The sequence below is a fragment of the Microcebus murinus genome, chromosome 10 (genome assembly GCF_040939455.1).
Source record: "Microcebus murinus isolate Inina chromosome 10, M.murinus_Inina_mat1.0, whole genome shotgun sequence".
In the NCBI taxonomy this organism is placed as follows: domain Eukaryota; kingdom Metazoa; phylum Chordata; class Mammalia; order Primates; family Cheirogaleidae; genus Microcebus; species Microcebus murinus.
The window spans coordinates 55,774,983-55,795,284 of NC_134113.1; the positions used below are offsets into that span (position 1 = coordinate 55,774,983).

At 49.4% G+C, this 20,302-nt stretch overlaps 1 protein-coding gene across 3 annotated transcripts in view; it reads right to left on the reverse strand.

The window, feature by feature from the left end:
- Nucleotides 1-19,445, reverse strand: part of POU6F1 (POU class 6 homeobox 1) — a 29,968-nt gene extending 10,523 nt beyond the window's left edge. The window contains exons 1-7 of one of the 3 annotated variants that reach the window (XM_012762422.2): nucleotides 19,107-19,445; nucleotides 8,619-8,713; nucleotides 6,647-6,842; nucleotides 2,689-2,810; nucleotides 1,578-1,803; nucleotides 800-1,053; nucleotides 32-160 (exon numbers count right to left, since the gene is read on the reverse strand). In XM_012762422.2, the coding sequence (XP_012617876.1) occupies nucleotides 32-160; nucleotides 800-1,053; nucleotides 1,578-1,803; nucleotides 2,689-2,810; nucleotides 6,647-6,842; nucleotides 8,619-8,666 (975 nt within the window). In that variant the 5' untranslated portion in view covers nucleotides 8,667-8,713; nucleotides 19,107-19,445. Of the gene's footprint in view, nucleotides 1-31; nucleotides 161-799; nucleotides 1,054-1,577; nucleotides 1,804-2,688; nucleotides 2,811-6,646; nucleotides 6,843-8,618; nucleotides 9,547-19,106 lie in introns of those variants that run through there. The other 2 variants (XM_012762434.3, XM_076007278.1) reach the window with 2 other exon arrangements.
- Between the last annotated feature and the right edge of the window lie 857 nt (nucleotides 19,446-20,302).

The following is a 20,302-nucleotide window of genomic DNA, read 5'->3' on the forward strand; positions in this document are numbered from 1 at the left end:
CCACCCCTCAGCCCTGCCTTTGACCACTTGCCTGTCCCTGAGCATTGGTGAGGATCTGGCTGCTGAGCCCTGGCATGCTGGGAATGGCGTTGGTAATGACCGGAGTTGTAGTGAGGGAGCCCAGGATCTGGGTCTGTCCCCCGAGGGAAGCAGCACTGATCTGTGGGTGGAGGAAGAGCCTTGCTCAGAGGCCAGGGGGTGAGAAGAGCCCGAGGCCGAGGGAAGAGGGCTGAGGGCACTGGGGTGGGCAGATGTGAACGTGGGCTGCAGGCCCATGACCACCGGCTGAATAGTTTCCAGGGATGCAGGGGTCAGCAGGGAAGGGTGGGGCCACAGTCATGGAACAATAATTCGGGGTAATCTTTCAGGCCAGGCCTGGGAGGGTAGCAGGGCCAGGCTGGAGAGGCTGATGTGATTCTAGTCACATCTAACAGCTCCTACGGCCAAGCCAGGAGCTACACTGGATGGACAACAGCGCAGAGCTGTAAGCTGCTGGCTGCACCTTAGTGACCGCTCACAAGCTTGCAATCCCCAGACATCATCCCACCCTCCAAGCCTGGTCCAGCGGTTCAGGTTCTGGAGAATTTTCCTGGCCCTCTTGGCAGGGGTTGTCTGCCTTTTTCTGGGATGGACGGGCTGGCAGCTGCAAAGAGAAGGCCTCAGAGAGAGCCCATCTCTGCTGATGTGTTGGAAAAGGGCTGTATTCAGGGGCTGGTCCTCCACTGTGGGACAGGTCAGTTCCACCCTTGGCCCGACTCAGTCCATCCCTGGTCAGCCCTGAGTGAGGGCGGCAGCTTACGATTCCTGGGCTAAACGCGAAGCCTGCAGGCTGGACGGTGATCTGTGGGGGGGTGTCCACTGGCTTGGGGGTGGGGGCAGCGGCGGTGGCAGCAGTGGGCTGCGGTAGGATGGCAGGTGTGGTCTGCAGCAGCGGCTGGGTCTGGAACAGCGTCTGGGGCTGGCCTGGTGGCCGGGATTGGGCCGGCGAGGAGGCCTGTACTGGTGGGGCAGCTTGTACGGGTGCCGGGAGAGCGGTGTTCAGCACGGCAGCTGCTATGGAGCAAGGCAGAGACAGAGGTGCTCAAGTGCCTAGCCACAGCCCAGAGCAGCTCCAATCCCAAGGGATCTGGCACAAGATTGAGAGGGGGTGGGGCAGTGGGCAAGGGGAGCAGGCAGCCACGATTCCCTTGATCCTCGAAGGGCTGGCAGGCGCCAACATCTCTCATCCCCCCTCCCTTGGGCCAGGAGATGTGGAGGTTCAAGAACCAGATGTTGAATCTTCTTGCAGTCCTTCTCAGGAGCTGGTCATGGGGTGAGTTCTGGCGCTGGGGGAGAGGGGCCGTCTCAGACAGTTGGCTGAAGTAAGAAAGGCCTGCTGGGCCAGCGTGGTGTCATGGCCTAGAGTCCCACGGTGGTGCAGTGGCTCTGTGGCTGGATGCCCAAGACAACAGATCCAGACTCCAGGGCTGTCACCCTGAGTGGGCTGCGGGTTCTGAGTCCAACATGGCAAGGTGCAGGGGTGGTAGTGTAGGGTGGTGGGGGCCTGGTGGTGCAGTCCTGGGAAGAGTTGCCGTTACCTTGGAGACCGGCTAAAGGTGGCTTGAAAATTCCCCCCGTAGGAGAAGCAGCGGTCAGTCCTGGGAGGGCAGCCACGGTTGCTGTAGGAATTGTCCACACGGCCAGCCCCTGCTGACCAGCCACTTGACCTGCAATACTGATGGGGATAAGAAGAGGTTGAGTAACTGCCCCTGCTGGAACCATAACTCCTGTCAGAACTGTGGCTAAGTTTTCCTGAGTCAAGACCTGCAAAAGCAAACAAGATTTCAAAAAGAAAAGAAAAAGTAAAAAATCAACATTGACAGCGCAAACACTGGGTCTCTCAGACCCAGCTGAGCACAAACAAAGCATTCTGAGGGCAATAGGGAAAAGGCCACATGAGGGGGAAGGAGCCAAACCCTAGCTGGAGGCCTAAACCTGAGGGGGTGCCTGGACCAACTATCCTGCTTCCAGAGGAGTCTCCCGAATTCAGGACAGGCCGGGCCCTGCTCACGGCGTGGGGAAGGGTACACAGGCCTCTCCCACCACAGTCTGCTGCCTCCCGGACCTTCCCCAGGCCCTTGTCCACAGGACCAGCGCTTCGTGGCCAGGGAACAGGGAGAAGAGACTGGTGGAACCAAGTGGTCAAGGGCCCACAGAGGCCTCCAAGAAGCCTTGGTGGAGGAGACCCTTGACTCCGTGACTTAGAGACCAGTTCGTTCAGCAAAAGGTCACAGGGAGCTCTGCATGCCTGTTCACAGCTCCTCACGGCACTGGGGGCCGCTCCCTGGCTCTAAATGAGGGCTCTGTGAATAACTCATTAACTCTTCCAGGCATCCACTGGAGAAACTGACAAGGGCATTCACTCAGTTAGTCATTAAACCGAAACTCTGGCGGCATGAAAGAGTTAATAGAATTTCTTGCTGGGCTCCAGGAGATGGCCTGGCAAACTCAGATCTTCTCTTCCAAATGTGCCTGCTATGGGCGGGGGTGATGCAGGGGGTGCCTAGTAGGAGATTCCTTCCCTCAAGCCACAGCCCCTTCTCTGTTCTGCCTCATGAAGTTCCCAGAGCCCATGGCCACCCCATGCCAGCTGTCCCATGCGTCGCTCTACCCACTGCCCTCTGTCCAGCTCCCCAGGGTGGCCCTTACCTGGGGGGCAGCTTGCACAGCCAGTGGTGTCAGGGTCTGCGATGCCTGAGGCTGGCTTGGGGCTTGGCTGAAGGTGGCAATGGTGGGGGCCGGGCTCGGAGGGATCCCCGGGAGTGACTTCACTTCATGTGGCATTGAGAGAAAGAAGGACAAGGAGTGAGCTGGAAGTGAGTGGAGGGGTCATCAGAGCAGAATGCCATGTCTGTAGCCTGAAGTGGTAACTCAGCCCTACGTCGCATTTCTGCATAACCCGAAACCAACTTCCTTCCTCAGCCATGAGGCAGCTTCGAAGCTTGCCAGATGCTACTGGGAGTGAGAATAGGAGGCTGAGGAGCCCTGTGCCAGATCTGGAAGGTAAGCTACCCTCTCCCCCATCTAGATGAAGAAAATGCAGACTGTACAGCTGCATATTAGCCCCTCATAGGACCTGTCACATAATCAGGAGAGGGGCCTAAAGCACACCTGTCAGGGAGGGAAATCATTGTTCACCCCACCTTCAGGCTACTTTTTGGACGTGGGTGTTGCCTTGGGCAAGGGGCAGGGTTCCTGAAGGACAAAGTCCTAGAAGCAACAGTCCCTGAAAACTGGACATGTCTTTGCCACACTGCAGGATCACGGGGCTCTCCAGGCCAGACAGCTTTGCTCCACCACTCCCTGAGGGCTAAAGTCAGGATGAGCAGCTTCTGTGAGCTTCTAAAGAAACTTCCCATGAACTGGAGCTTTTTGCCTCTTCTTGCTACCATGGCCTATTCAGGTATTGGGGTGCCTCCAGGAAACCTCTTCACATCCACATGATGGTGAGGAGGAGGATTATTATTTAATATATGGTGAGACATTAAAAGGAGTCTGGATAGTGGGTGATGGACATGGGACCATATCAGTGGCTTCTTAATACCGCTGGCCATTTATCTCTTGGCCCTACTCTAGGCCTGCTGAACCAGAATGTTCAGGAGCAGCAGTCAGATACCTCTCCTCTCTCTGTTTTTTTCTTTAAAGCTCTGGTGTGATGCAGCACACAGTGGAAACCAATGAATCAAAGAACCTTCGGGGTTCTACCTAACCCTGCAGTCTTAGCCTGTGTTTTAATCTGGAAAGGCATCGAACTAACCCAAACTATACTGTTCACAGCATGTAATAATAAAACCTAGGTAGTTGGAGGGTTAAAGAGACAAGCATGCAGCAACAAAGGCCTTGTAAAATAGCAAAGGGAAATGAAATGGAAGGTTTATCTCCTCTGTGGAGGAGAGATACATTTCTAACTATTGAAAAAAAAAATCACAGGTTAAGGATAATCTGAAAATCTTAAAATTTAAAAAATATCCTTTTGGACAAAAATGTAATGAAGCATAAAAAGGAAAGTGAGAAAATGGGAATGTGACAAACAAAACGATAAAAGCTTAGCATCTGAAGAAATGAAATATTCATTTTATTAGGGCATATTTCCAAAGTAGGACCATGGGGTCTGAGGGTTTACAAACATTTAGAGCTTCTGTTGCTTCCTGCTAGACTGTACAGAGAGACTAAACCAATTCACACAGCCTTCAACAATTTACCTATTTCTCACAACAACACCCAAGTTAGGTTTTATCACTTTTTATTTATTTTCTGGCTTAAAAGGCACATGGTACCTTAAAGTCAATCACTTTTCTTCTCATTGATAGCAAGATTTTGTATTTTTCCATGTGATGACTTCCTCCTATGTTAATAATTAATTTCTCTTCAAAAGAAATTTTAGTGCACTATATCACACACACACAAAAAGTTTTCTAAGCTGGGTGTGGTGGTATGTGCCTGTAATCCCAGCTACTTGAGGGGTTGAGGTGGGAGGGCAGTTTGAGCCCAGGAGTTCAAGTCCAGATTGGGCAACATAGCAAGATCCCCTCTCTATAAATAAATAAAATATGAAAAAAAAAAATTTAAAAGACCAATACAAAGACATTCAAAGCAGTACTATTCATTTATGAGAATGAAAAATCAGACAGTTTTTACAATGGCCCAAACCAGAAGCAGGTGTGTGAATCTATGTAAATAATGGAAATGGGCATGTGAAATAATATGGTGGTATCATACTAGATACTCTACCCTTTGGCCAAAATTATAAAAATATATATGTGTGACAAAGATGGGATAGTAATTTGGAGTGATACAAACCACTAGATTCTTTTTTTTTTTTTTTTTTTTTGAGACAGAGTCTCACTCTGTTGCCTGAGCTAGAGTGCTGTGGAATCTACCTAGCTCACAGCAACCTCAAACTCCTGAGCTCAAGAGATCCTCCTGTCTCAGCCTCCTAAGTAGCTGGGACTACAGGCATGCACCACCATGCCCAGCTAATTTTTTCTATATATTTTTAATTGTCCAGCTAAATTCTTTCTATTTTTAGTAGAGGAGGGGCCTCACTCTTGCTCAGGCTGGTCTTGAACTCCTGACTTCGAGCGATCCTCCCGCCTCAGCCTCCAAGAGTGCTAGGATTACAGGCATGAGCCACCACGCCCAGCCTTAGATTCTTTTTTCATTCTGAAAAAGGTTCCAATTACTTAGTTCTGTTTTGTTTTAATAAGAGGAAACCCTTAATACTACACATCTAGAAGGGTTCCATCAAGCTAAGCTGGCAGCTTCTTAGATGGCACCATCAAAATACCTCCCTTACCTGCTTGACGATGATAAAATTCCTTTACAGAGAAGAAGGCTTTCATGAAAGGCTTAAGTACCCAAATCTCTGGAAGAAGATGCACACCACCATAAACACTCATGGGAAGGTATAAATAATTGATTCAGGATCCATTACTGAAAGCAGGTTTGGAAGAGGAGCAGAATTGAGGCACCAGAGGAAATGGGATATACAGGATGGATAAAAGGGTGGAAAGGGAAGTTGGGGCACTGAGAATAAACCTGAGAAACCTTCCAAATGTTCTGAAAAGGGGCTCCGTCCATTCCTCAATGGCTATGCTGAATGGAAAGAGTGGCAGGGACATAGTAGACTTCTTGTTTTCCCCGCCTGCTCTCCAGGGCACTGCCCCTTGGGAACAGGTGATGGCCCATCCTGGCCTCAACATGTAGGCCGAGCACTTCCAGGCTAGGTAAAAATGCTCATGTCTCTTGTCATTCCTTTATTCAAAAAGGAAAACAATAACTCGGGTTATTAGGGTCCCAAAGAATCTGCGTACTGCTTTGCAGGTACAGCAAGTAATGTGAAGTCATGCAGTTTTTTTGTTAAGGAGTTGTTGTTTCTCCAAAGTTTGTCTGTTCTCATTTGTTCTCTTGGCTTCTCCTCCTGGCCTAGCCCCACCAGCCCATATCTCCAGCCTAGGTAAGGGGGGACCAGAGGAGATGAAGTGCGATGTTCTGGGGAACCAGCAAAGGAGGCCCAGTACTTCCTAGGAAGGTCAATGAAAGGGTGCCCCATGGCCAGAGAGCAGTGAGTCACACCACAGCTCAGGCTCTAGAATAGCCCTGGCTATCTCAGTGCTATCTGCAGAAGAATCAAGTTCATGCCCTATAGTCATCTTTGGAGAAGGGTGGCACCTGTAAGTCTGCTGTGAGAGGGAAGCAGAAATTCTGCAAAGTCCTAAATAATCTGCATCCATCCTTAATCTGAAGTAGGTAAAATGCCCTCCCAGCCTCAGCTCCTGAGACCTCCCAGCTCTACTACAAAAAGGACTGAGTTAGAAAGGCTGGCAGGATCCCGAAGGTCCAGTCCTCTCTGCACTGGGCTGAGGGTCTGGTTTAGATCTAGGAGCCCTCCGAGGTTGATGCAACCACCTGAACTGAGTCCTGCCAATCTCCTTCCACATTCCCATCCCATTCCAGTTTAGGCCTGGAAGTGACTAGAAGCTGTCCAGGGGACAGGAAGACAAGACCCTAAGGCCACCTGGGCCCCAGGGACACATGCTGGCTCCCCGGAGCATCACAGAAGGAACTCTGGTGGATCAATACCAGGTGGGAGCAATGGCCTTCATACCAGTTGCCTCCGCAGAGGAGTCTGGGTTGTCCGGCCCAGCTTCACCGGCAGTTTCGCTGGCTTCAGTGGGGCCTCCACTCTGGGCGCCCTCAGTGGTCACACCCTCCAGTCCTTTGCCCTCCTCCTCAGTGGGGAGCTGGGCATCCACTCCGACTTCCAGCACTCGGATGGTCTCGTGGCCTGACATCACGATGACCTGTAAGCAGAGCACGGGGGTGCTGCTGGGGGGAGGGGCCGGCACCACCCTGGGACAGAAGCTCTGGTCATGTTGGGGTACAGAGGAGAGGGCACCTCAGGATGCAGACTTCCTGTCCAGAGGGCTGTGTTCTCTGTGAGGATCCCAGAACCTGGGCAGGCTGCAGCTTCCTGACTGCAGGGACACTGCTGCTAGAAGAAAGCAGGCCCTAGAGACAGGGAGAAGGGCCTGACACTGCCGGAAAAAGTCCCACAGAGCCAAACCACATGGCAGACAATTCTGTGTGCTCCCTCTCTTTGACTCAGTTCTGGGAGTGGTAGGTGGTCTGTACCACAACCTTGCAAGGATGTCCCCATGGTGGCTAGGATATCAGAGTGTGACTACGAGGGCTCCTAACACAGTAGCCACAGCTTAAGTTGGGCCAGGAAGCAAATCCCTTTTTACTTCCCTTGAAACCAACTGGAAGATCCCCAAAGATAAAGGGGTGGAAAATGAACGCTCCACAATGCTGAGTAACTTTTATTTCCAAAACTCTGGGGTAAAGGCTCAGAATTTCCCTGCAAGCTAACTTCCTGAAACAAGGGTGAAGAGTACTGAAGATGTGGCCTCTCCCTCTCCACACTGCCCCACTCTTGGACTGGAGCTCTGTGTCTGGGCCTGCGGCTCCCGCTGTGCCATCTGCTGTGGGCATGCCCAGTCCTAAGAGGATCCTCCATGCACAAGTGATGCGGGCGGTCCCCAAGCCCTCAGGACACGTGGTCTTCCCCTGGCTGTGCACCCCGTACTCCGCTCTGTGCCCCCAGCACGGAAATGCTGCCAACTGGGCAACTGAAGAATCAGAGACAAACTCTACATTAAGAAGCTTCGTGTCAGGCCTCCCCTGCACTTGGCCTGTGCCCAACACCACTTTCATAACACATTCCTTAAGCCTGAAAATTGGATCCAGCCAAAGACTGTGCTGGAAAAAGTGACAATGACCCTTTAGGAGAGTCGAAGTGAAATAAATCCCCAAAAGCAGTTTCCTCACTGACTCAAACTTGACCTATGAGGGACTTCATTCCGATTACATTTTAAGAGATGTTAATCTCTTTTCTCCTTTTAAAAATGACATAAGTAATAAACAGTCACTGCTAAAAAATTAGAATATATATATATGCAAGAAGAAAAACTAGGCCAGGCATGGTGGCTCACGCCTGTAATCCTAGCACTCTGGGAGGCCGAGGCGGGCAGATTGCTCAAGGTCAGGAGTTAAAAACCAGCCTGAGCAAGAGCGAGACCCGTCTCTACTAAAAATAGAAAGAAATTAATTGGCCAACTAAAAATATATAGAAAAAATTAGCCGGGCATGGTGGCGCATGCCTGTAGTCCCAGCTACTCAGGAGGCTGAGGCAGAAGGATTGCCTGAGCCTGGGAATTTGAGGTTGCTGTGAGCTAGGCTGACGCCACGGCACTCTAGCCCAGGCAACAGAGTGAGACTCTGTCTCAAAAAAAAAAAAAAAGAAGAAGAAAAACTAAACAGTAAATTACTTGATGTTCAAATCTTTCCCCATGTGAAGTTATACATGTTTGTACATTTTCATTCCACCTTTTAAAGTCACAGTTTAAATCTCTAAACTCAGCCCCTAAGAAATCCTAGCTGGCAACTACCTCTGGGCCAGTGACATGGCCATGAACCTTGGTAAGAGACACTAAGGGGCTCTGTGGAGTCTTCCTCCCTTGCCCACACCCCTCGGTGCCTCACCCCACCCACCCACCTCTTCCTGCCCCAGATGATACCTGCTCATTGACAGTCAGAGATGACTCTGGCCCGGCTCCAGGATCCATGGTCACTTGTCAGGGTGTGGTGGGAGCCCGCCCACACCTAGTGCATCCTGGGTAAGATGGGATTGGAAAAGCAAAGGCTGATGTGACACAGTAATGCAATTTCCATACCATCTAGGAAAGTCAGAATAGAATGGTAGGAGGACAGAGAACCTAGGTTCTCCCAAGTATCTGCAGAAGTAAACAGAACAGGATTCTAAGAACTTTGAAACTAAAGTGTCTCACTTCCTACAGCATCCCAGTAGAACCTACTACACTAGGAGGAACCAGAGCCATCTGTGCTGAGGGTGACAAGAGGAAAGAGAGCTGGGCATCTGTTCCTGGGGGTTCCTGAGTCCAGTGGGAGAGTGCACACCCAGGAGAACCCAAGGTGAATCTGACCCTTGGACACTCAGAATGTTGGACACAGGTAAGGAGCACGCTGAGTATCAGAGTGCTTCTTGGGGGAGAAATCCGGGCAGACTTCCTAGAAGAAATGGTAAAGACATAAATTAAAACAGTGGTCTCAAACTTTAATAGGCATGCTCATCATCTGGAGTAATCATTACAAATGCAGGTCTCCAGGACCCTTCCCCAGACTACTCTTAGAGAGTCTGATTCAATGTGTAGACCCCAGGGGATCAGCTCTCAGGTGATTCTGTGGCAGTGACCCAAGGACCACAGTGATCTGTAACACAGGAGGCAGGACATCCCAGATGGTGGGAGAGCCTGCCACGTGCAGTGAGAAGGACTGGGCAAAGCCCACGTGAAGACAGGTTGCCTGGCTGGAGCCACAAACCACAGTTGTAATAAATAAGGAAATAAAGGGGGCAAATAGGTTTAGATGCTTTTACAGAAAAGAAGGCAATTAGCATTAATTGTGTACTGTGCGCTAGTGTTACATTTTATGTAACACTAATTGATGTATACTCATGCCACCTCTGGGGGATGCAGAATGGGAGGCATCAGTATCACCATGTTACAGATGAGGAGACGAAGCTCCAAGAGGTCTTCTAGAGCCAACTTCTCCCCCCTCGCTGGGTTTGTTGTTGTTTTTGTTTGTTTGTTTTTTAGAGACAGGGTCTCGCTCTGTCTCCCAGGCTGGAGTGTAGTGGTGTGATCATAGTTCACTACAGCCTCAAACTCCTGGCCTCAAGTGATATTCCTGCCTCAGCCTCTCATAGTGCTGGGATTACTGTTGTTTTTCATTTAGGTAAAATTCTGCTATGGTATGAATGTTTGTGTTTCCCAGCTGCTCCCTCCTTACCCCTGGCCCCCAATTCATATGTGGAAATTCTAATCCCCAAGGCAATGGTATGAAGAGAGGGGCCTCCAAGAGGTGGTTAGGAACGAGATTAGTACCTTTATGAAAGAGGCCTAAGAGATACCCTCATGCCTTGCACTATGAGGACACAAGAAGGCTCTACAAGGAAGTGGGCCTTCACCAGATACCAATACCTTGATCTTGGACTTCCCAGCCTCCAGTTCTTTGAGCAATAAATCTCTGTTGTTTATAAACCAGTTTATGGTTTTGTTCTAGCAGTCCAAGCAGACTAAGACAGTCATTTAACATAAAATTCACCATTATAGCCATCTTAAAGTGCACAATTCATTCAGTGGAATTTCGTATATTCACAATGTTGCGTAACCATCACTGCTATCTAGTTCCAGAATGTTTTCATCAACCCAAAGGGAAACACTATATCAACTAGTAGTCACTCACCTTCCACTGCCACCTCCCAGCCCCTGGCAACCACTAATCTGCTTTCTTTATGGACTTCTCTATTCTGGATATTTCATATAAATGGAATCCTACAATATGTGGCCTTCTGTCTGGCTTTCTTTTACTTATAATGTTTTCAAGGTTCATTCACGCTATAGCATGTATCAGAACTCCATCCTTTTATGACAATAATATTCTATTGCAGGGGTCCTCAAACTTTTTAAACAGGGGGCCAGTTCACTGTCCCTCAGACCACTGGAGGGCCATTGGAGAGTGCAGCGCACATTCCACACATGCGCACTGTGGGCCCGGAACGAGTCAGCTGCTAAGTAGAACAGGCAGTGGTGGCAAAAACACCCGGGGGACCGGATAAACGTCCTTGGCTGGCCGCATGTTTGAGGACGCCTGTCTATTGTATGGGTATACTACATTTTGTTCATCCACTCATTAGTTGATGGATATTTGGGTTGCTCTACCTTTTGGCTACTGTGAATAGTGCATCTATGAATATTTGCATATAATTTGTTTGAACATCTGTTTCCAATTCTTTTAGGTATATTCCTGGGAGTGGAATTGCTGAATCCCCTGGGGTTTTAGCATCTTCACCCCTTGACAGAGTGTTCCCTGATCAACTAGGCAAGGAGAAACAAGAGGTCCCTTCCCTCCTGTTGCTTCCCTAACCCCTCTAGAGTGGGGTTCAAGGAGAGGGCAAGCAACTCAAAATACCTAGCAATTTGGAAAAAGGATAAGTGAGCCTTCTCTTTTCAGGTAGTGTAGGGGGTGGCAGAGGAATTTGCTGGAAGAACTGGTGAGCATCTGCTTGCCTCACTGAAGCTCTAGCCTCATTCCTGGGTGTTACCTCCCCCTCCCTGATTTTGTACATGGGGGTAGCAGAGAACTTGGCAATTTACCACCACTTCTGGAATTGAGATGAGCCATGAAAGTTGTTACATAGATAAGCCAATTAGCAATCATTTGCAAATTCAAATATGAGGAAGAGACAAAATTGAAAAGAAAGGTGTGCAAGGTGAATCTGGGTCCATTATCACTTGATACATACATGTCACAGAAAAAAGAATTCCAATTCCAAAGGTGGTCATTAGGCGAGAGGCAGCAGCAGCCAGTCATGGTAGGGCAAGGAGGCATCTGCTCAAGCGGGGCTGAAAGTCTGCCCATAGTCTTGTTGTGGGCTCTGGTTCCTTGCTGCCCACCATGGCTACTCACAGGGAGTGGCTGAGCAGGAGTAAGTGCCCACTTTGTGACTATGTTCTTAGGGGATTCAAACAGTGACAAGGCTTGGAGATTCTGATATCCTTTCCACTCTTGAAATTCCATGAGCTATGAGGACCTAGGCCTCAGTGTCTGGTCCTTTGTGTCAAGGGCAAGATCAGTCTTGGGTCAGAGCCTCTGGCCACACCTAGGCCCACTCCAAGCCACCAACCAGATTGGAGCTCAGCAAAAATCCAGACAGAGCAGAGGCAAACAACTCCCTTGTCCCAGACCCCAGATCTCCCTGGTCTCTCTCTCTTACCTTTAGATGACTCCTATCAGAGACATGTATGTGATATATACAACTCTCTCTAACATGTAGATTTTCAGCATTTTCACTCTGAGCTGTGCCCTGTGAGTTCCCCTTGCTTGGCGTCTGTGCACTTTCCCCTGGACCTGCTCCTATCCCCTTGCCAGGAAAGTTCCACATTTTTTCAAGCCTTTTCCATCAGGCTGTGGCTTGGTTTCAATGACTAGATAGTCATCTTCAGTTTGCTTTTTGACCATTTCCTCAATGACTGGGATAAACAGCACATCTGGATGGCCTCCTCTGAGCCCATGACGCTATGCAGTATCCACAGCCTGATGCCCAGGGAGGAGAGACAATCAGCTGTCTGTTTCAAGAGAAGAGGCCCCTGTCTCCACCCCAGCAGCAGAATCCCAATACATAAACAGATCACAGCAGAGCTGCTCTGGTGAAAGCTGGGGTGAGAGCCAGAGGCCACCCAGAGCCTCCTCCTTTGCCTTCTTTCTCTAGTGAGTTGAGTTTGAAAAACACCTGAAGCAGACCTGGCAAGGCACCCTGGTTGGCTATCAGATGGTTCACTTATCCCTTGCTTTCCTGTGCTGACATCTAAAAACCTAGGCATCCTTGGGGTGAATGAACTGTGGGTGCTGAGGCATTTGCCACAACCTGAGAATCCAGAGAGGTCCAGCCATCCAGGACTTTGGGAAGAACGAACTAGAGGACTTGACCTCTAGAATGACCTGTCATTCTTCTCTGGAACGGCTTTGGGTTTAGGGCAACATTTCAAGCCACCCAGGAGAAGCACTGGGAAATGCCAAACAAATCAGAACTCCCTAGAATAGCTTGTAATCCTATTAGAAAAAATCCTGAAATGCCTTGTCCCTTGTTTTTCAACACGTATTTCAGTGGCTACTATGTGCTGGGTGTTGGAAATTCAATGGAGAAAAAAATAAAAAAACATTTCCCACCTTTGTCAAGAAGGTTACAATCCAATATGAGGGACCAAGGAAATAAAAGGGTAACTATGACATAGTATATTTAAGTGTCATGGTGGATGAATAGAAGGTGGTAGAAGATCTGCAGGAAGGGCACCTAATGTTGTTTTGTGTGGTCCTAGTTCCCAGGGAGGCATGTGCTTCAGACATGAAGTTTTATGTAAGAAGAATCTTGTCCTATGTAGGAAAATGGAACCTGTTTTATGGGATTTCAACTTTTAACTCAGATTCATTTCTGTGGTTTTAATCACTCCATTAACACTCAACATGGTTGAGGTTTTCAAGGTGTAAAATACCTTCTTATTAGACAGTCGTTTTTAAAGGTGGAAGGTTCTCTGTGTAAAGTCAGCAGACTCCAAGGAATGGCTGGTTAAGCTGGACTTAGTTTACTTCCATTAAAACTGTAAGAAAGTTATACTTGTTATGGGAAATCAACTTTCAAATTTTTAGCATTATAATTCTCTCTGGCTAGGTCGTTTGCTGACATCAGCATCTCCAGCTCTACACCACTGTTGTATTTCAAGTGTGCCCACACTTCCCTTGGCAGAGCTGCCACTTAGAATGACCACAAGGAGTGGGCAGAAGGTTGGTCTAGGTAGGTAGCTGGGGCTGAGCCGAAGGGTGTAGCCAATCTGTTCTTCACTCCCTCCCTAGGTGGTCTCAGCTACTCTGACAATGACCAAATCTAAATCTCCAGCTTGGACTTCAACTGGGAAATTTAGACTCTCATATCCAATTGCCTACTAAGTGCTCATATCTCATCTCATACTCAACATGTTCAAAACCGAACTCCTGTTCCAAAACCCCAAACCTGTTCTATCTGTGGCCAGCCTTCCCCCTCCTTCCACAGATGCTCAGGCCTTGCTGTCATCCTTGTCTTCTTTCTCTTTTTTTCCCACATTTGCTCCTTCAGCAAACCCCATGGCTCTACCTTCCAATACGCCCAGAATCTTCTCTTGTTACCGTAGCTCCCAGTCAGCTTCAGCACGTGGTGTGAAGCAGCACCACGCTCCTGCTGCACGCAAGTATTATCTGCCCTGTTCTTAACTGGCCAGACTCCAGGCAGGCCGTCCCTCTTTCAAGTTGTCATTCGTTGAGGGATTTTCTGCACGTCCTCCTACCTCTTTCCACTTCTGGTCCCAGGACACAGGTATCCCATCCTACCTGCTGAAGAATAATAATCATTGACAGTTTTTTTTTGTTTGTTTTTTTTTTGAGACAGAGTCTCGCTTTGTTGCACAGGCTAGAGTGAGTGCCGTGGCATCAGCCTAGCTCACAGCAACCTCAAACTCCTGGGCTCAAGCAATCCTCCTGCCTCAGCCTCCCGAGTAGCTGGGACTACAGGCATGCGCCACCATGCCCAGCTAATTTTTCTATATATATTAGTTGGACAATTAATTTCTTTCTATTTATAGTAGAGATGGGTCTCGCTCTTGCTCAGGCTGGTTTCGAACTCCTGATCTCAAGCAATTCTCCCGCCTTGGCCTCCCAGAGTGCTAGGATTACAGGCGTGAGCCACCACGCCCAGCCTCATTGACAGTTTATTGGGACTCAGGACTTTTATGCCACAGTACTGGGGTTAAGAGCACACTCTGGAGACAAACTGTGGGGTTCATAATCTCAGCTTTGATATTTACTAGCTGCAGGAATTTGGACAAATGATTTAACTTCTGTGCCTCAGTTTCCTCATTTGTAAAAAGGAAAGAATAATAGAACCTACTTGATAGGGCTATTGTGAAGATTGAATAAATTAATACGTATAAAAAGTGTAGACCAATGCCTGGCACATAGTAAGTGCTCTGAAAGTGGTAGATAGTTTAATTATTTATATATATTATCTCAGTATGTATTTCAATTTAGTGTAGCAGGCAAGAACCCAGGTTCATCTCTCAGTCTCACCATTTCTTAGCTGTGAGACCTTGGGCAAGGGCCTACCCTTTCCATGCCTCAGTTACCATATTTTAAATGGAGATAGTATTGTAGTAAATTGTGTAAGAGTCCAATACATGTTAACTATTATTATTCAGTTCTGACACCAGTCCCATGAGGCCATAGAGCTCAGTGGTTAGGTAAACAAATACTAAAGCTTCACCAACTATGTGTCTATCTGCAGGTCACTGTACTAGTAGACACTGAGTACTTCTCTGTTTTCTCATGGATAAATCCTAATAATAAGAGAGTTCGCCTTGAAATTATTGTACAAAACACCAAAAACAATGACTTAGCTATTATTATCCCTATTTTATAGATGAGAAAGTTGAGGATCAAAGAACGATAAGCTTAAAGGCTTCCAAGGAAAATCCAAATTCAAATATTAGCTATCATAGAACAGCTGTACAATCTTAGGCAATTGATTTAACCTCTCTGAACATAATTTCCTTTTCTTGGGGCCAGGATCTTGATCTGTTGCCCCGGTAGAGTGCGGTGGCGTGATCATAGCTAACAGCAACCTCAAACTCCTGGGCTCAATCGATCCTCCTGCCTCAGCCTCCTGAATAGTTGGCACTATAGGCATATGCCACCATGGCTGGCTAAGTTATAAATTTTTTTTTGTAGGGATGGGGTCTTACTGTTGCTTAGGCTGATCTTGAACTCCTGGCCTCAAGTGATCCTCCTGTCTTGGCCTCTCAGAGTACTGGGTTTACAGGCATAAGGCCCTCACCCTGCCTAATTTTCTTTTTTTTTTTTTTTTTTTTTTTTTTTTTTTTTTTTTTTTTTTTTTTTTTTTTTGAGACAGAGTCTCGCTTTGTTGCCCAGGCTAGAGTGAGTGCCGTGGCGTCAGCCTAGCTCACAGCAACCTCAAACTCCTGGGCTCGAGTGATCCTTCTGCCTCAGCCTCCCGGGTAGCTGGGACTACAGGCATGCGCCACCATGCCCGGCTAATTTTTTATATATATATCAGTTGGCCAATTAATTTCTTTCTATTTTTATAGTAGAGACGGGGTCTCGCTCTTGCTCAGGCTGGTTTTGAACTCCTGACCTTGAGCAATCCGCCCGCCTCGGCCTCCCAAGAGCTAGGATTACAGGCGTGAGCCACAGCGCCCGGCCTAATTTTCTTATCTTTAAAATGGAGATTAAATTGGTAAGCCCTATAGGGTTCTCCTAATGATAATACTAGATAATATAAGTGAAATGCTTAGCTTAGTGCCCTTATCACAATCCTCTTCACTTTTATCTATAGGTAAATAGAGATAGAAAGAGGTCAGGTGACTTGACCAAGGGCACAGGAGAGTCAGTGGCAGATTCAAACTTCAAGGCCCTGTCCACTTGCCCTAGACCCCTGTCCTCCTGACACCACACAGAGCCTCCTCTCAGGAAATGAGAGAAAGGCTGATGGGGACTGTTCTGGCCCCCTCATTGGAAAATAGAGGCTCTCAGTTCTGTTCCGGATCTAACCCCACCCCTAGAGCCTGAACCCACGGGCACAGGTAAATGGCTTGCCAAGCTGTCACTAGAACATCGAGGCACACTTCCTTTCCAGAAGAAAGGAAAAGGCCTGATGAGGTGGGAAAAAGACAGGGGAGGAGGGAACAATGCATTCCCCCTTTCCCAACCTACTACTTATAATCTTAGACAGATATAGTTGAACACTAAAGACTTGTTTATTAAGGACAGAGATTTAGATTTAGTTTCTTCTCCTGTCCCCTATTCCCTTGTGCTCAAACTTGATTCATGCCAGGAAGGGTGAAGGGAGGGAGCACATGACATGTGAAAAATAGATATGTTTCCACTAAACTGTAAGCTCCAAGAAGGCAGGGGTCTTGTCTGCTTATTGTCACCTCCCTGGTGCCTAGCACACTATGTGATACACCACAGTGGGTTAATGAATATGGGCTGAAAACATCAATTAAGATAGTAGGTCCTATCCTAGCCACAGCACTTAGCCTCCTCATATTTCGTACTTTCTCCCTCAAAACACGTATCCTATTTCAAATGTTTTGTCCTCATTCCCAGTTCTGGAGCTACTTAAAAATGATTTCAAAGATGCCATATTGAGTTCTGGAGGACCCAGACCGCACTTACCCTTTCCCAGAGTGCTGGCTCAGCTCCTCACTCCCCAGCCTTCCTCCCTTGGCCAGTTTCTCTTGGGTCCCACTCCCTCTTCCACCTCACTGACCCTCATTTTGACACAAAAAGAGCATGAGGTTTAAAGGCAGAAGACCCAGGTCGAATACTGCTTCTACCACAGGTAATGTCTCTAAGCCTCAGTTTCTTTATCTGTAAAATGGAGCTACATTATAGTACCCATCTCATGGGTTATTATGAGGATTAAATTGATAACATTTACACAAGGCACTTGGAACATGGCCTAGCATGCAGCAAACACTATATAAGTGTTTGTTTTTATTATTAGTAGTATTATTTTTAACTCAAATAAAGCATGCATATAAAAATGTTTTAGGCTGGACAGGGTGGCTCATGCCTGTAATCCCAGCACTTTGGGAGGCCTAGGTGGGAGGATCACTTGAGGCCAAGAGTTCAAGGCCAGCTTGAGCAACACAGTGAGACCCTGTCTCTACAAAAAAATTTAAAAATTAGCTGGGTGTGGTCACACACACCTGTAGTCCTAGCTACTTGGGAGGCTGAGGCAGGAGGTTCACTGAGGCCAGAAATCTGAGGTTACAGTGAGCAATGATCATACCACTGCACTCTAGCCTGGGTGATAAGAGTGAGATCTTGCCTAAAATATATATATATATACACACACACATATATATATACACATACATATATATGTTTTAAATTATAAAGCATTATGAAAATGTAAAAAATTACTGTCATAATTTCATAGTGAGTAGATCTTGGGGAGGGGATTATAAGCTTATCCCAGTTTCTTTCATAATGCAGAGAACCCTTAGAAGAGCAAATTTCTTCTGAGTCACTTTTCTTATTTGCCAGTTAGTACCTCCAGGAACAAAACAGAAGAAATAGTTTATCTCTCCTTCTCTCTCTCTCACACACACAAGAACACATACACAGGTGGGCACAAACAAAAAAATCACTCTATGACATTATCTCGTTTGTTTCATGTTTATCATTTGCTGACCCACCCCCAGAATGAAAACTCCATGACAGGAGCTTTATCTGAATTGTTCAGAGCATGGCTGCTAGTGGGCATTTTCGTTGAATCAATGAAGGAATGAAGTCCAAGAGCAGAAAAGCAAAAAAGTACCAGGTCACAGAAGCATCACCCCGAGCACTAGGACTTCCATCAAAATGCAATATACGGAATTATTTCTCAGAAGGCATCTGCCCGTCCAAGTCGGCGGCCTTAGCTTACCAAGGGGAGCGGGATGTATGCATGTGAACAATTGAAGACCGGCCCTCTACTTTTGGAACAAGGAATCAGGAGAAGCAGATGAGACTGAAAAAGCCTCTTTTCTTTGGCCCAGGAAGGCTTCCCGAACCTCTTCTATTTCCCCCTGACCAGCAGCAGAGGCTATTCTGTGAAGGTTTTAGGCTTCCAACCAGGCTGAGCGGGGGACTCTAACGCTAAAGTGCAGATTAGAAGGCACCCTGGGGCTCCCTTGGCCTGGCCAGGTGAGAATGCCTAGGAAACACATCGGGCCCATTATTATGACTATGTATTAATAATAATATTGTTATTAAATATTTATGAAGTGCTCCTGCTCTGCTCGACGGCGACCCTCCTACCACCGCCCCACCCTCCCAGCAACGCCCGGGTACCTAACCCCGAGTCCCACCAGTCCTCCCGGAGTACGTTCGCTCCGGAGAATGGTGACTGGTCGCCCTGGCCGCCTCAGTTGGCCCTAACCGCCGGGAACCCAGGCGTCCGGGCTCCCCTGCGGGGGAGACCCCGCTCCTGGCCGCCACCGGGTCTGTGTACGGAGCGTCCTCGGTGGCCCATACCCGACACGGGCTCCAGGGGCAGAAACGGGGAGGGGCCGGGGCCAGGTTCCCCACCGGGTCCACCTGGCGGCCGCCCCCTCCCCTCCGGTCCAGGCCGGCCCGCGGGCGGGCGGGCGGGCGAGGGCGCGGCCCCGGTCCGGCCCCAGGCGGGCACCCGCGCGCTGTCCCACTCCCGGAGCTCCCGGCCGGCCCGGCCCGGCGTCCCGCCGCCCCGGCCCCGCGGCTTTTTCTCTCTTTATCATAAATATATAAATTATGCTAATTACGGGCATTGCATATTAACCAAACCCGAAACCTCCCCTGCCCGGCCCCCTCCCCCTCCGTGCAAACCCCTCCCCGCCCCGGACCCCGCTACTTACCGGAGCCCGAGCCCGAGCCGCCTTCGCCCCGGGTGCCCGGCGGCCACCGATTAGAGATTCATCTCACAGCCCGGGCCAGGGGGCCGGGGCCGGGGCCAGGGCGGCCGCCGCCCGCAGACAAAGAAGCCAGTGCGGCTTGGCCGGGCTCGGCTCGGCCCGGGAGCCGGTCGGGACCCGCCGCCGCCCCGGGGCCCCCAGCCTGGGCTGGGCAGCGCCGAAGGGGGCTCCGCGGGCTGCGCTGGGCGGAGGGGCACAGCCGGAAAGCGGGAAGGGGAGGCTTGGGGGGGCGGTCAGGTATATATTTTTCTTCTTTCCCCCCTTCCACGACCCCCCCTTATCCCTCCCCCCCTTTTTTCCCTCCTTCTGCTACTTGGATTTTTTTAGCTGCTGCGTCATGAGCATAATTTATGCAAAGAGCTTTGCCGCATGCTGCACCGCCCGCGCCAGCCGCCGGGGGCGGCGGGCTGGGCGGGCGGTCAGGGAAGGGAGGGGATGGGGAGCCCGGAGCGAGGGATGGGGGTGGGGAGGGGGCCCTCGGGTCCTGGCCGAGCTGGGCGGCCCCAGAGGCGCTCTCCCAGGACAGGGATGGAGGGTCGGTGGGACCGGTTACTCTGCCCCCTCCGAGGTGCCGCTCGAGGCCGTTTCATTTTCGGAAGGTGCGAGAGTGGGCGCGGGAGCCTGGGAGTCCGGGTCGGGGACCCGGTGCCGCACTCCCCTCAGTCGAGGGTCGAGGCGCTGACAGCGGCGACTCCTTGCTGCAGCCTTTCCTCTCCAGGTAGTCAACTGTCCTCAACGTTGAATGTCAAGTTCATGTCTATTCCCCAGCCCCAGAAAGGAGAGGGGACTCAGCATCACTCAGCCGGCGTCCAGCCTCCGGAGCAGCTGTGCCCCAGCCCCAAACCAGCGCCGGGACCCGGGTCCCTCCACCCCCTACCCTCACCCCTGCAGTGGTTGTGGGCTGAGTCGTCTAAAGGCAGCTTCCCGGCCTTCTTGTCCAAGTAGGCAAGGAAATGTGAAAAGAAAGACAAAGTTCAGTGGAAATAGAGAAAAAACAACGTCCTGTGTTGGTGGCGGTGGGGAGGGTTTGTTTATGTAGCAGATTTTGAAGGTAGAAAAAGGATAAGAAAAGGCAGATTTAGGGGCTGGAGGAAAGCAGACTGGAGAAGTAGTGGACACCTGGAAGAGTTGAGGGACCA